This window comes from Paramormyrops kingsleyae, chromosome 17 (genome assembly GCF_048594095.1).
Source record: "Paramormyrops kingsleyae isolate MSU_618 chromosome 17, PKINGS_0.4, whole genome shotgun sequence".
Taxonomy (NCBI): domain Eukaryota; kingdom Metazoa; phylum Chordata; class Actinopteri; order Osteoglossiformes; family Mormyridae; genus Paramormyrops; species Paramormyrops kingsleyae.
Genome location: NC_132813.1, coordinates 25250452 through 25267269, shown reverse-complemented (window position 1 = coordinate 25267269; position 16818 = coordinate 25250452). Strand labels below are relative to the sequence as shown.

Genomic DNA, 16818 nt, shown 5'->3' with positions numbered 1-16818 from the left:
CTGCAAGGTATTTAGTGTGCAGTGTGTGCTCCCAGATAATAGAGCATTGCAATAGTCTAACCTACTGTATACAAAGGCATCTATCAATTTTTCAGTGTCTTGAATAGTAAGAAATCGACGCAGTTTGGCGATTTGGCGTAGCTGTATGAAGCACACCTTCAATACTGCATTTACATGTGATTTAAATGAGAGGCTTGTATCTAAGATGACACCTAGGTTATGGGCTGAGCTGCTGGGGGAAAAGTTCAGCCCTTTGGAGTGAAGTGCGGAGATTATACTATTCCTATCTGCAGACCTGCCTCCAAACAACAGAACCTCGGATTTCTGAGCATTTAGTGATAAGAAGTTTTCCGCCATCCAGGTTTTAACCTCGTTAAAGCAATTAGCTAAGGTGACAATAGGTGTAGTGTCGTTAGGCGTAACCGAAATGTATATTTGGGTGCCGTTGGCATAGGAGTGATAGTTAACATTATGTTTTCTCTTTATGTTTCCTAATGGCAGCATGTAGAGGGAAAACAATAAAGAACCAAGCACTGATCCCTGTGGTACCCCATATTTGACCGATGACAAAATATAATGTACTTAGCTACTTTAATGGTCCTGCACCTGTCTACCTAACAGAACTAAATAAAATAAAAGCTGGCAGAAAAGCCTTCGGTTACTGGGCCCCTATATTGTGGAATGGTTTGCCAGCTCATGTTCGGGATGCCGAATCATTCTTTGTCTTTAAGTTGTGGATAAGCTAAACTGAAGTAATAGATCTTCAGTTGAGATTTAACACATAACACATTATAACTATGGCTGCTGATGTTACTGTACATGCCATTTTGTTCTACTGTGTGTGTTCATTAATGTGTCTATGCATGTTCTGACCACCCATGCTCTCTGCCTTCCTTCCCACATGTCCATATGGTACCCTGAGCTGGTGTCCTGGTTCAGTCCCATGGAAGGGTGACACTATGGATTCGACTTAGGATCTGTGGGTGCAGCCTTCAATCTGCCATGCTACACAGGCCAGTTGTCACGATCGGGTTGAAGGCAAGCAGGGAAGCAGAGAAGAGGAGCCAGGAAGTAGGGTCAAACGTGGATTTATTACGGGAAGCAGGACCGGGGAAGCACGACAACAAACAGCAACATCAATGACCGAACTGGGGATACAAACGGAAACGCGGACTAAATACACTGAACTAATGACAACAATCCGATACAGCTGTAAAACACTGGGATTCCACATGAGGTTAACGAGGGTGCGTGGCACACATTAGGATCGGACGGAGCGGGGTGTGACACCAGTGCGGAGAACCGATTCATTGATGGGCTTTGGCTTTGACCTTGATTTTATGTTTTATCTCTGATCATTTCTCATAAATAATTGCCTTCTTTTTACTTGAAAAGATGCTGTTAGTGTTAGGTGGGATTCCACTCACACACCGTTGCCAGTCCCCTCACCCGCTCTCTGTTTCCAGAGTTCTGACAGCTGCTGCTCATTACTACTTAATTGACAGGCTTACTTAACTGGTTTCACTGGTTCCCTTTGTGTGATAAATTGTCTACTGATATTAGATCTCTGGGTGTCCTGTCCCTGCTTTTCCCCTGAGTGCCTGATTTTCCTCCTGTGTGGTTTAGCATGTTATTCCCTTAGTCCCCAGTCCAGTGTGTGTGTGTCCCGACCCCTCTATCAAGACGAGCACGTCTCCCAATCTCTCTTTTAGGGTGAGTGTGTGGCCTAACCCCTCCCTCGGGGTGAGCATTTGTTCCGACCCCTCCCTTGGAGTCCTCATTGCAGTACACATGCTTGAACACTATCTGCAATCTAAAGACACTAGTCAAACTATTCTTTGGACTGAGTGCTTGGGGAAACCCCTATGACATGAGAACATGCGCACTCCAGACACACACAGAGGAAGCTGCATTCAAACCCCTAAAACTGGATATGACATGAACAGTGCTATCCACTGAACTATCATGCTGCCCCACGCTTGTGAACATACAGTACTGTGCAAAAGTCTTAGGCAGTCCAAAGAAATGTTTAAAGCTGTTTATCTGGGTAGCAAGTGTAATTTTGGCTTTAACACAGTTTAACATTAGAACATGTGCAAATTAAGAGTAACACAATAAAAACTAATAATTTCTTCACTGATATCTAGTTGGATGGCTAGATGAACACTGCTTCAGTTCCCAAACTTCTCCTCTGAGGCACCTCAGCCGTTGCATGATTTTGTTAAATTTCACCAACAGCTCAATTAAATAAATTGATTTAAAAAGTCAGTGACAGATTGACTAGTTATATGAGGTGTGCTAGTGGCCAAGTCAAAAAATACATGGCTGCACTGGACGGTCACTGCAAATACTAGGATGATTTTAGCAGAGGTTCTGAAATGGCTAAGTTGACATGGATATGGAGGCATATAACACTCGCCACCAAGATTTCAAAATATCAGAATATTGTTGCTTTTGAAAATAGTTAAAATATTGTATACCACAGTGTAATGTCTGGACAGTATGAAAAATTCGATTTCACCCAAATTAAATACGACTCAAAGAAGGTAACTTGAGTTGTTATGTTTATGTCTATAACATCCAGATATTACATGCAGTATGCAATATTTTGACTTTCAAAAGCAATGCTATCCTTTATTTTGGAAATCTTGGTGATAAAGTTCACAGGGTGGGGAGTCCCCCAAGATTAATTTTTGCTGAAAGGAAAAACCGCTCAAGCCTACGTAAGTGTTTTACCAATAAATGCGTTTTGGTTTGTGAGTAATATCTTCAAGCACAAACATGTAAGCCAGTTGTGTGGTAACCGTGGTATAAGCGGGTTTATGCACTCCAAACCTGCATTAGACTGGCTTTTGGGCTTAGCAGCAGGCAAGTTTGAATAATTGCTAGCGTATGATTATAGTAACGGACTATTTTCAAATTAAAAACAGTGATTTGTGTCATATATAAGCAAATTGTTTAATAGTAATAGGCTTGGGTAGTAACAATTTTTTTCTTACTGTCCAGACATTGCACCACAGAATATGGTATTTCAATGGTATTTATTAAAAACAACACTATTCCTGTATTTTGAAATGTTCTACCAAGATACAGTTTTGCGAAAAGGAAATACAAAGGTATACTCTGCCTAGTCCTATGAATAAATGCGTTTTTGGTTAATAAAATGTTGAGTACAAATGTGTAAGCTAAATGTCTGGTAATTACTATGGTATAAGTAGGTTAATGCACTCCAAGCTGTGTGTTATATACAAATTTCCATCCATCCATCTATTAACTTCCGCTTGTCCGAGGTGTGGGTCGCGGGGGTTGCAGCTTCAGGAGAGATACCCAGACCTCCCTCTACCCAGCTACCTCTACCAGCTCTTCGGGGGGGATGCCGAGGCATTCCCAGGCCAGCCGAGAGATATAATCTCTCCAGCATGTCCTGGGTCTGCCCCGGGGCCTCCACCCTGTAGGACATGTATGGAAAACCTCTCCAGGTAGCCGCCCAGGAGGCATCTGCACCAGATGTCCAAACCCCCTGAACTGGCTCCTTTCGACATGGAGAAGCTGCGGTACTACTCTGAGACTCTTCCGGATATCCGAATTTCTCACCCTATCCCTAAGGGAGAGCCCAGACACCCTTCGGAGAAACCTAATTTCGGCCGCCTGTATTCACGATCTCATTCTTTCGGTCATTATCCATAGCTCATGACCATAGGTGAGGGTAGGGATGAAGATGGACCAATAGATCGAGAGCTTTGCTTTCTGGCTTCTTTCTTAGCCACGACGAACCGGTTAAGCGCCTGCAAAACTGTAGACATTCCCATTCGTACAGGGACAGAATCGCCCACATCAGTGGTCCCTGGACCCCATACTCCCGAAGCACCCCTCACAGAGCACCTCGGGGAACCCAGTCATAAGCCTTTTCTAAGTCCACAAAACACATGTAGACTGGATAGACAAACTCCCAGGCCCCTTCCAGTACTCTCGCAAGGGTATAAAGCTAGTCCAGTGTTCCATGGCCAGGACGAAAACTGCATTCTTCCTCCTGAATCCAAGATTCAACTATTGATCTCACCCTCCTCTCCAGTACACCAGAATAGACTTTCCCAGGAAGGCTGAGAAGTGTGATCCCCCTGTAGTTGGAACACACCCTCCAGTCCCCCTTCTTAAATAAGGGGACCACCACCCTGGTCTGCCAATCCAGTGGCACTGTCCCTGACCTCCACGCACTGTTGAGGAGGTGTGACAGCCATGACAGCCCCACAACATCCAGAGCCTTAGGTACTCCAGGTGGATCTCATCCACCCCTGGGGCCCGGCCACCACGTAGCTCTTTAACCCTCTGGGGTCTAGGGGTAGGAAACACACTTTCACTGACTGGGGCATGATCACACATTTCTTCAAATATCATAAACTTAATTCATGGCAAATAAATAATTTCTTATATATTTGTTTTGGGGGGCGGCATGGTGGTGCAGTGGTTAGCACTGTTGCCTCACACCTTTGGGACCTGGGTTCGAGTCTCCGCCTGGGTCATGTGTGTGGAGTTTGCATGTTCTCCCCGTGTCATCGTGGGGTTTCCTCCGGGTACTCCGGATTCCCCCCACAGTCCAAAGACATGCTGAGGCTAATTGGCATTGCTAAATTGCCCTTAGGTGTGCATGTGTGAGTGAATGGTGTGCGAGTGTGCTCTGCAATGGGCTGGCCCCCCATCCAAGGTTGTTCCCTGCCTCGTGCCCATTGCTTCCAGGATAGGCTCCAGACCCCCCACGACCCAGTAGGATAAGCTGGATGGATGGATGGATGGATGGATGGATGGATGGATGGATGGATATTTGTTTTGCCATTACACTCATCTTTATTTTAATGTATATTGTAAATATGTCAGATTTTTGTTATTTGACATCAAACTATAGACATTGCAAAATTCAGTTTGGAACACTTGCAGAAACATACTAAAAGTACATAGTAAGCAATGCTGGCAGTTTGTTTTGATCCCAGATATCTGATCACCAAAGTCTTAGCTACATGAAGATGACTAAATGGTGTAGTTGCAACATTCATTTGGATAAATAAATAAGAAAAACCATGTCACTATTTCTGGCTCCTTTCATTGAATATGTAGCAACTTTCATGTGTATGAATGAGCCATTGTCACCTGGCCACGTCCCTACCCCCCTTTTATGGTGCTGATGAGGATGTTTCTGGATCGCGTTTCACCGTTGCGCTGTTAATCAAATTACCATGCGAATGCGATTTGAATATGTGCTAATGCGGCTATTTAGAATGTGAATAGCAATCTTCGGGTGACAGCGGTACTACACGCCCCCGATGAAGGTAAAACAAAGTAAGATGACATGGTTTACTTTTTTGCCGATTTAACCTAATTTAAAAAACTTTAATACTTCCGACAATAGACGTTTTGAAAAGAAGACAGATTATGGATTTAGCCAGCGTTTTTTCATGATTCTACATTAAGATTTCAGCGAGATATAAACTGAAATAGATGCGAAAAGTATGCTGCGTTGCCGACAATGCACTCGACCCCAGAGGGTTAACCACCCTGGCCACCTCAGCCCCAGTGATGGGCAAGTCCCCCCCAGCACCCTCGGGCTCTGTGCCCTCAGGTGTCTCAAAGGCAGTGTGCATAGATGTATCTGAAGCAGGGTTGAGGAGGTCCTCAAAGTACTCCTTCCACCTCCGGGTGATGTCCCCAGATGAGGTCAACAGCACCCCCTTCCCACTATAAACAGTAGTAACCAGGAGCTACTTCCCTCTCCTGATATTCCAGATGGTTTGCCAGAACCTTTTTGAGGCCGACCGAAAGTCACTATCCATGGCCTCACCGAACTCCTCCCACGTCCGTTTTTTTGCTTCTGCAACCACCTGAGCCACGTTCCGCCTGGCCTGCCGGTACCCGTCAGCTGCCTCCAGAGACTCCCGGGCTAATAATTCCCGGTAGGCCTCCTTCTTCAGCTTGACAGCCCCCCTCAACTCTGGTGTCCACCATCGGGTACAAGGGTTACTGCCAAAGCTCTGTATGGCTGCTTCCACAATGGAGGTCCGGAACAGTGTCCATTCAGACTCAATGTCCCCAACCTCCCCCGGTATGCAGTTGGAATTCTGCCGGAAGTGCGAGTTAAAGCTCTGGCGAACAGGAGCCTCTGCCAGACGTTCCCAGCAGACCCTCACTATGTGCTTGGGCCTACCAGATCTGACCGGCTTCCTCCCCCGCCACCTGAGCCAACTCACCACCAGGTAGTGATCAGTTGACAGCTCTGCCCCTCTCTTTACCTGAGTGTACAAGACAGAAGGTTGCAGATCAGAAGATACGATTATGAAATCGATCATCGACCTGTAGCCCCGGGCATGTTCGTACCATGTCCACTTATGCACACCCTTATGCTCGAACATGGTGTTCGTTATGGACAAACCATGCATTGCACAAAAGTCCAATAACAGAACACCACTCGGGTTAACATCAGGGAGGCCGTTCCTCCCAATCACCCCCCTCCAGGCCACACTGTCATTGCCCATGTGAGCGTTGAAATCCCCCAGCAAAATGATGGAATCCCCTTGTGGCACGCCAACCAGCACACTACTAAGGGAGTCCAAGAAGGCTGGGTACTCTGAACCGTCATTCGGCGCATAAGCACAGATGACAGTCAGAGACCTTTCCTCGACCCGAAGGCGGAGGGAGACAGCCCTCTCGTTCACCGGGGTAAACTCCGTTGTTAGTGCACCAAGCTGTGGGGCCACCAGTAGCCCCACCTCCACCCGGCGTCGCTCACCTGCCGCAACTAAAGAAGAGCATCAAACCCCTCTCCCGGATATTGGTTCCAGAACCCACGCTGTGCGTTGAGGTGAGCCCGACTATATCTGGTCGGTATCTCTCAACCTCACGCACAAGCTCAGGCTCCTTCCCCACCAGAGAGGTGACATTCTATTTCCTGAAAGCCAGTTTTGTCAGCCGGGGATCGGACCGCCAGGGCCTCCATTGGCCGCCACCCGATCCACAATGCACCAAACCCCTGACATTCCCCTTGCGGGTGGTGGGTCCACCTGGGGACAGTCCCGCGTGCCTCTTTCAGGCTGTACCCAGCCAGGCCCCACGGGCCAAGGCCCGGCCACCAGGCGCTCGCCAACGGGCCCCTCCCCTAGGCCTGGCTCCAGGGTGGGGCCCCGGTGACCCTAGTCCGAGCGAGGGAAAGGAGACCTTGGTAGAATTCTTTGTCATAAGGGTTCTTTAGGATTGCTCTTTGTCTGGCACCTCCCCTGGGACCTTTTTGCCTTAGGAGACCCTACCAGGGGCTATTGCCCCCAACAATATAGCCCCCGGGGTCACTGAGGCATGCAAACCCCTCCACCACGATAAGGTAGCAATCCAAGGAGAGGTATATACAAATTTCTTTTTTTAAAATGGAACAAGGAATCAAAACAAGTTAAGTGCACATGTAATTTTATTAGCACAAAAATGCCTGCATAACTTTATTAAAGGTTGCAACCATATGACAGATATGACATTTACCTCATTTTGAAATAGCCCTTTCAGTTAGCTAAAGGGTTTGAATGAAAACCAGCATGTAAAGTGGATACTGCGGATCCATGGCTTTTATCACAAATGCACCCACAGACTAGGTAAAACTCACTGGGTGCATTTATAGTAATTTCTGTCCTCTGTATGGTCTCAAGTAAAAATTATTTCCTTACACTATAAAGGATGGATTTATTCTTTCTATTCTGAGAAGCCCAGCTTAAGCAATAATATGGAGGTTTTGCTGTCATCAATCAGAGTAGCTCTCTGTGCACATTTACATACACCTTCTGTAAAATGTAAACAAAAAATATTCAAGTTATTCCATTCTCTATAAATTCTGAAAAGAAAAGAGTTACAATAAACAAGCTTTCCCAATTTTTAAAAAAATAAGAATTATATATTCTCAGTACAATAAATACAAATCTGTGAGACTGCTTTTCTTACTGGTTGCAGTGCAGCCTGCACAAAACTAATTATACACCATCGTATTCAATATGCACGTGAAAAAGTAGAGAACTAAACATTAAACAATTGTTTTTAATTGCTTGTATTACACAAATAACCAGCAAAATGGATATTTTCAGTAAAATTGTGTTCAGATCACACACAACCACTCAAATTTCACAAAACATTGTTTTGGGTCCACTATTTAAATAAATGGATGCTGCCCCTTGAGGGACAATTCAAGACTGGTTATTTGGTAGCTCAGTTGCTTCACTTTTGTATTTTTTTCTTATGATTCCATTCCCCGACACCATTCATAGTGTGACATTGTGTTATTCAGGCCTGCAGTCTCTATGTTAATGACCATCAAGCCCAACATGACCACATTCTTTAGTCACAGTGAACCTTGGTCTCCAAAACAACACAGTTAGCAGGGATGTCTTCTGGCACTGGTTTAAACCAGGTGATGTAGGAGAAATACCAAGGTTAATGTGAGTACAGGCCCAACAAGGCTGAACAATAAAAGTCAGAAGAAATATATAGTTGCAACATTCCCAGGACAGGGGAAATAAGCAGGCAAGAAAGCCATTGGGTCTTCATATTGAGCTTGGCTACACCAACCCTGAGTGGATATCTCTTGCATTGTCATTGGAGGGGCATTTCCAAGAACAGGTACAGAAGTGCAAGGCAGCAGGATCAGGACAGTGGCAATACACCACCTGACTGTGATCACTACCAGCACAAAATGCGATGACTTAGAACAGAGGGTAGCGGCCGCTGCAGTTCTGGAGTATGTAGTCACTCTCCTATTATGGGATCGAACAGCAGCCCCCACCATGCTCCATCCAACTAACAACTGATGTCACCATAACAATATAGTTATGTTGAAATACTCTTAATTCAAAAGCAATATTGTAAATGAAAAAAAAAGAAGAAAAAATTTATATACAACATTTAAAGTAATATATGAATCATTATTTCACATTTGGCATATAAATAGCTTTAGGAATTTTAAGTTAATATGTTGTGAACTGTGAGTATGTTATAAAGACAATGGTACGATTTAAATAGCCAAGCGATCTTGCTGTTGGTACATGCCACAATTCTGGGCTGCTTGTTTCTAAGCATTATTGCCAAGCACTCTGTACAAGCTAGGCACTGAAATACATCTGTTCACCATATTTTGGCTACTTGAATTGTTAAAATACTGTCATCTCTTTGTCTTTCTAAAGTCAATATACATTGCTGTTTTTAGATTCCATATAATAGCAGAACAAAATCATCTTCTGCACATTGTGCTTTTTGCCAACCCTAGCTATCTATATCAAATAAAGCATTGAACTAAAGAAAACATCCCACTTGTACACTTTAGCAGCAAGGTCATCAGAGATGTGTGGCATCACAAAGACCACCATGCCCGTTTCCAAGGCTTCATTTCTTAGTAAACATTAGTAGGCTAGCTTAGTCCCAAACCACCTTCAGCACCTTGTGCAATGGGGAACTGGGGATTGATTTGCCTGAAAAAGCTAGGCTTAGCACAACAGTAGAATTTTTCAAAATATACTCAATTTAAAATAGTACTTTTTCTCACTGTAAGAAAACAACTCTTGATGTTCGTATAAATAGTAGCATAGCACTTCATATCTTTCAGACTAACAGATAGTGGTGTATTTGAGTGCCTTGTAATACAAACACAGAACAAGCTAAAATAAACAAGACTCTCATTACTCCACCTACAATTTGTTTATTAATAATTCATTTTTATTTATAAAATACCTAATAATACTAAGAAAATCTTATTTTGACATTTCTTTGAGTAGAAAAATATTAAATATAAACAATTTGGAATATTTTATAACCCTGAACCCTCAAAAATATTCATTTGCTACATTGGGCTAACCATTGGGCTGCCCTGTTTGCAAGCTGATTGGCTGAGACAACAGGAACAGGGCAGGACTATCTCTCAGATGGCAGTGTCCCAGAAAACTGTAGTATGGGCTGAGTATGATGGAGGGCTACACTTCTTTGTTCCATTGCTCTTCTTCCAACTAGGAAGGATAGGCATACTCTCTTGTTTGCACAAGCCCTTATCCAGCCGTTGCCGAGCCTTGATCTCCTTACACAAAATGCGTTTCTTCTCGATCATCTCCATCATGGTGTTGTCCCCCTGCACCCATGGTAAGGGCGCCACCTGCTGGGGGTACATAGTGTTGATATTCCCATTGTTGGGGAAAAAAATCTATGTGTTCTGTAACAGGGAAGGAACATGGTAGGAGGGAGAATGTTGTGGGTGAAGGAAACTGAAGGAACAGAATGTGGTACCCTTGCTGGATCAAAGAGGAGCAAAGCATGGAGATCAACCAATGCATTGATATAACTGTTTACAGTATATTGCCTGTGTCACACAGTCAGTGTTATACTGATTGCACACATTGTACAAACTACACATTATATTGATTGTATAATGTATAGTTTGCTGCATATAGCAGTTCACTGGGTATGCAGTATTATGTATGCCTGTACAAAATGCACTTTAAGCAAAAAGAGGGTTAAATGCACCATTCTGGGAGCAGTTAAGACCCCACCCAGAATATTGTGTACAGGTTTGGTCACCATACCTTAAAAAGGGCATTGCTGCCTTGGAAAGGGTTCAATGTAGGGTTGCAAGAATGATACCTGGTCTTAGAGGAATGTCTTATGAGGAGAGGTGAGCTGAGCCGAATCTGTTCAGCCTTGAGCAAAGGAGACTAAGGGGGACATGATCCAGGTCTATAAGATTCTAACAGCTCTGGATGCTGTTCAGGCAAATAGCTACTTCAATATTAGTTTAAATACTAGAACTCGTGACCATAGGTGGAAATTAGCGGGAGAACATTTTAAAATGGATTTGAGAAAGCACTTCTTTACACAGGGTGTAGAGTATGGAATAGTCTTCCTGTTAGTGTAGTGCAAGCTAAAACCCTGGGTTCTGTTAAATCAGAGCTAGATAAGATTTTAGTTGAGTTCTCCCCAAGCGAGCTTGATGGGTTGAATGGCCTCCTCTCGTTTGTAAATTTCTTATGTTCTTATGTACACTCCACTAAGACCTGATCATTTGCTTCTCAGGTATGGAATGGATATATTTATGTTCAGAATGTCAGCAAGTGCAACTGGCTGAATGTTTTGACTGTCAGGATGTGTTGCTAGTGATAAAGATACAAATGTGTAATTAAGTAATTTTGCTGAGAGGTCCAATTCACCAAGGAAATACACTTCTGCCAGTCAAGTAATAAATCTTGCAACATTTCATGTCATTCCCTAGTGTAGGAAATTTAGGGAAGTAGTGTCAACACATTCAGTACAATCTAACTTTACTGATGTCTTATAGTACACTGTCAAATTGCCATACACCAAACAAAAGATCTCACATTAAACAGACATAAACACAGACACAAAAGAAGGACAACACCACAGAGAAGATTGGACATCATGGTTTTGGAAATCATTTATTTATTTAAGATGATCTTATATTTGCCTGAAAATATAAGTATACTCTTATAGCTTAGGCATTTGTGGCAGGGTGTGTGACTAATGAACATATGTCGGGTATGTGGGAGTATGTGAGTATTCAAAGCTCTGAGGGCATTAATTCTAATAGACTGTAGATAATACTGTAATGTGCTTGTTGATTTATAAACTATATGTCTCTGTTTACATACTGAGAATTTGAATGATGCCCCAGCCCCCTGCCCAAAAAAAACAAAATTATTGATATCAGAATTATTTAATTTGTGCGATATACAACTTTCCAGTTTTAATTGATCTGATTTTATTGTTTGATTTCAGTAGGTGAAGTCTTATGAAATTACAAGGCAGGAAAATTATATGTTTTTAATACAATAGAATTAAACTAAAGAAAAATATAACTTTTATCTAATAAGATAATGCATACAGAAACATACACTAGCATTTAATTTAATTCCAGACATGCAGTTGTATGCACATATTAAATAATAATTAAAGTGATTAAAAATACCATTGACTCAAAAAACTTCCAATGAAATTAGAGGTATACAAAGTGCTTAAAGTGTTTTGGGATCTGACTTTTACAAGATGTATTAAACAGCGAAACAAACGAGGATAAAAATGTCTGAAAGGAGTACGTTTGCCTTAGATAGAATTGATGTTTGTGTATATGTTATAAATATACACAGTATATATACTAGGCCCGGAAAGTTGAACTTTATTATTCAAATAAAATTTGAATTTTTAAAACATTTACATATTCGACAGCAAAAATCCCCATTTAAATTTTTGAAGATTTATGCAGACCACTATTAACGACCTTAACATGCATTTTCTCATTTTTGTTTTGCCTAATGGCCCTTGTCACTTAATGTAGAATAAGGGATCTGCCACAAAGGGCAGACATCTGAAAAAAAACTTTAAATGAAATGATCCTTTATTTGCCATTTGCACAAGAGTGAGTACAGGTACATTGGAAAGGTTCTTTTTCTCTACCCCATTCTGCTCTCCATGACACACACTGACACATACACAGGTGAGAGCAAGTTTGGAGGTCACAGCACAGGGTCAGTCCGCATGCCCCTGGAGCTGGGGGTTAAGGGCCTTGCTCAAGGGCTCAAAAATATTTGACTATTTTGCTGAGGGTGAAGTTCAAAGCACCGATCTTCCAATCATAGGCACAGAGGCTTAGCCCACTGAGCCACACATTGCCCCTTCAGCTAGGCTGAAACTACCCAGCAAGGAAGCTAGTGAAATATTGTGCTAAGCAGAATAAGAATGCAGGGGTACACTAACTCCCGAAAACCAGAAAAGCGCATTCTGAAAACTGTCTGGATTCACCAGTGATTTTTAATGTGGGGACCCCATCCCCCTGCATGGTGAATTTCTTCACCAATATTTCAAAATAACGGAATAGTGTTGCTTTGGAAATACCATAAAAATACCATGTACTGCAGTATAATGTATGGGCAGTATGATGGTATGAATAATTAAATACTCCCCAGCTTAGTTAGACGTTGCCTAAAGTGAAGGCAGCATTTAACTACATGATGTCTTTTACGTTCTAAGCTATTATATGCACCTAAGCCTATGTCAACTGTCTAATGTCAATCGTTTGATAATTTACTTTTATGCACCCCAATTTAGATTTTTGTTGTTGCTGCAGACCTTATTGTTATATATATATATATATCAGACATATATATATATATATATATATATATATATATAATATTGTTATTATATATCAGATATCCCACCTTATGCATATTGATTTCAGGGATGTGGCAACTGGGAAGAGGGTTGCTGGCTAGGCTTGAGTGGTGTTATAGTAATACCCCACCTTGCACTCAGCAAATTATCAGGAAGTACTAGAAAATAATTATTTAAAAATGCCATCAAAATACTGTATACCACAATATAATGTCTGGACGGTATAACGGTATTAAAAATTATATACCGTCCAAGCCTGGGGGGTGTTGTATGGGGTAAAATTTGCTGCAGTAAAATTTGCTGACCGAGTAGGGTGGGGTTGTGGTAGTAAAACTTCTTGCCAGCTAATTTTACTGCTGTTGAATAGTGGAACAACAGATTTCCTGTGGGTGTTTGGGAGCCACTGTCAATTTGTGGGAGATTCCTGGAATGTTCGGGAGAGCTTGGATGTGTAGTGTAATTGTAATTTACATTAAAATCTCTTCAAATGATAAATTTGTTATATTATTCAAATACGAATTCCCATTTCTAACATATACAGTGTAAAGTGTGTGTGTGCAGGGTTTCTGCAGGTTTTCTAAGAGCAAATTTAAGACTTTTTTAAGACCTTTTTAAGACCAAATAAAGAAAATTTAAGGAAAAAAAAAATATCGTAGGGAAATTCATACGAATATATTATAATCATAAGAATTATGATATTATATTATAATCATAAGAATCATAAGAATATACGTATTCTTCGGCCTTCCAATCGCACTACATGTCTAAATAGCGCGCTTTAGAAGAAAGGGTTCATCTGCGCATGCTTGTCAAGTTCTTCTTCGGGTTACTGACAGATGAAGCAGCACATAACGCCATCTACCGTTCAATGAATATTGAGCGATCTAAGCCATGTAGCACAGAAATTACGCTTTTGCTTCTCTTTAAAATCAAAACACACGAGGAAACAATCCCTCACAAAAATTAATGCCATGATCATATGAATTTAAGACTTGCTGGTCTGATTTAAGACCTTTTCAAGGCCTTAATTCACGGAAAAGTGATTTAAGACTTTTTAAGACTTTTTTAAGACCCGCGGAAACCCTGGTGTGTGTTTGTGTGTGTGTGCGTGTATGTGTGGATTAAGTTTATATCACATTGTGGGGATCAAATGTCCCCCATAATGTAATAAAAACCAGTTGTTTTTCATGTTGTGCGGACCATTTTTCAGGTTCTGACACAGATCTGTGAATGCAATCAAAAAACTAAAAATGCCAGAAGTCTTGTATTTTGTTTGGTTACTTATGGTTAAGGTTAGGGCTGGGTAGGGGTAAAGGTCGTCATGTTGGGATTAGAGTTTTCCCCATAGAAATGAATGGAGAGACCCCGCAAAGATATAATTACAAACTTGTGTGTGTGTGTGCATGTGTGTGTGTATACACACGTACACACATTAAATTGAAGAGATTTGGAAAAAGTTTTGACAGACACAAACACAGCACAGTACTTTCAGTCAAAAGGACCTGAATCAGTTTGTAACAGACAGATGGATTGCAGACACATGGATAGGACACAGGTAGGACAAGGGCAGCACACAAGTTCATTCACTGGTGAGTGATGGTACCTGGCTCTGCTGTGGCCCTGGAACCTGTCGCTGGGGTGTCCCCAGGTTGGGGACCACACCTGACACTGAGGCTGACTGTCCCCCTCTGGCCACCGTTTTGGGTTCTGCAAGATTAGTAGAGTTGAGTTAACAACAAACATCTTGATCTGAAAAAAGCTTTGTTAAATGATGTCAAAAAGACATTTATTCGGCTAGTAAATTACAAAATACCACCACTAGACTTGAATGTAGATAACAAAGTCTGATTATATTTCCAGTAGTAGTAAACAAGTGGTACTCAGAGAGTTAAGATATCAACCCTGATTCACAAATTTGTCCCCCTTGAACCCTCACCTAAAATGTTACTCCCTAGCATCATAGTATGGCTGAAATAGGAACACCCCAAACTGCTAGACATGGTATTGCCTGATTGTCCTGACTTTCCATCCATCTCGAGTGCTTTTAGGGAGTCCTTGGGCAGTGGGCCATGAATGGCTCCCTTGTCTTTGCTGTCGTCTTTGGGCTGTGGCTCAGTGCTATGGCTCTTACTCTTGATCTCAGCTGCAAAAATAGGTAACAGAGGCAATTGTCTTATTTATAGAATATGGGTAAGGTCAACATGATAACTGGTGTAGCGTAACATTAAGCCATCTCAAGGATAAATTTCCAAACAATGCTTTCCTGGCCCCAGTCCTGACTTTGTGGCAGACAAATTCTCGCAAGGAAGGAACAATCTTTTAATCAAATATTGAAATTAATATAAATGCATCTGCATTAATACTTTTTGTTAATCTTGGATCTATATTTTAGCTCTCCACAGTTTTGTTTTACTGAGTTGATCTCTAAAAAATGGCGAATTGTTGTAGACCTTCATAATTGAAGCAATCATTACAGTGGCACCAGAATGTGAACATTTAATGCTGGGTAATTTTGCTCAATAAATAAATGCATTTTATACATTTTAATGGGCTTTCTTTGTTCTTATGAAATTAATTAAGATCTAGTTACATTTCAGATTATTTTAGAAAGTGACACCATAATTCAAGCAATACATTTCTCTGTCATAAAAAATTATTACCGTTGCCCAAAAAGGGGTCAAGGCATATCAAATGACACCTGTAACGACTGATGCTGACTGCAAGCATTGCCTCCCTGAGAGGCAGTACATCACATTGTCCACAAGATGTCTCTATTGAGCCACAGTAGTGCACACGCATAATAACACTACCATAGCATGACAGAAATACAGTGAAGTGGAAGACAGTTAGCTAATATTTAGTAATTGTAGTCGACAAGTTGAATGTAGAAAAAATAGCAGCGACAAAGATCTAAATTTAGGTCAGACGACTGGATTAGAGCATCTCCAAAATGGCAAAGCTTGGAGGGTGATCACAGTCAGTCATGGTGAATACCTACTGAGAGTAGTCCAAGGAAGAAAAAACCATCAATCTCTAACAGAGTGCTGAACGGCCAAGATGACCAAGATGTGCACGAAGGCTTTCCAGTCTGGTATGAACCAACATAATGGGTACTGTGGTACAAATGGCAGATAATTTTAATGATGGTTACGGAAATAAAATTACAATGTCACAATCAGGTTGATGGCTGTTATTAACATAACCATCCTTTCACTTGTAATCACTTAATTCGCTTAATGCATGGCAAACAGAAAGCATAACATAGCACAGCCCAATCCAACATAAAATCATACATCACACATATAAAGCAAAACAAAACAGTAAAACACTGTTCTGTCATGCTCTGCAAGCTGCTGTTCCTTCCTCCATATATCAAACATAGGTTTATAGGCTGACACATTCATCACATCCTTTATATTCTTGGGAAGCATTAAGAAAATTACTTTGCTAACTGATGAAAGCTTTCCACTATTTTTGCTGCCAAGTGTTTCAGTCCTAATTGCCATCTCAGCCATGCAGGACTAGACCAGAATATTACAGAGAAAGAGCTTAGGTTGAGGGCGTGTGGCCACTGCACCCCACAAAAAGAGGCTAAAAAAACAGATCTAACTTAAGATGCATTTAACCCTTGATGGT

The 16818-nt window shown here is 41.7% G+C and overlaps 1 protein-coding gene across 6 annotated transcripts in view; it reads right to left on the bottom strand.

Annotated features, from left to right (window-relative positions):
- Window positions 1-7426: 7426 nt before the first annotated feature.
- The window catches only part of nyap2a (neuronal tyrosine-phosphorylated phosphoinositide-3-kinase adaptor 2a), a 70004-nt gene continuing 60612 nt past the window's right edge, over window positions 7427-16818 (bottom strand). For 5 of the 6 annotated variants that reach the window (XM_023792863.2, XM_023792867.2, XM_023792868.2 and 2 more), the window contains 3 exons: window positions 15119-15325; window positions 14786-14889; window positions 7427-10159 (listed from right to left, as the gene is read on the bottom strand). In XM_023792863.2, the coding sequence (XP_023648631.1) occupies window positions 9929-10159; window positions 14786-14889; window positions 15119-15325 (542 nt within the window). In that variant the 3' untranslated portion in view covers window positions 7427-9928. The remainder of the gene's footprint in view (window positions 10160-14785; window positions 14890-15118; window positions 15326-16818) is intronic. The other variant, XM_072701141.1, reaches the window with a different exon arrangement.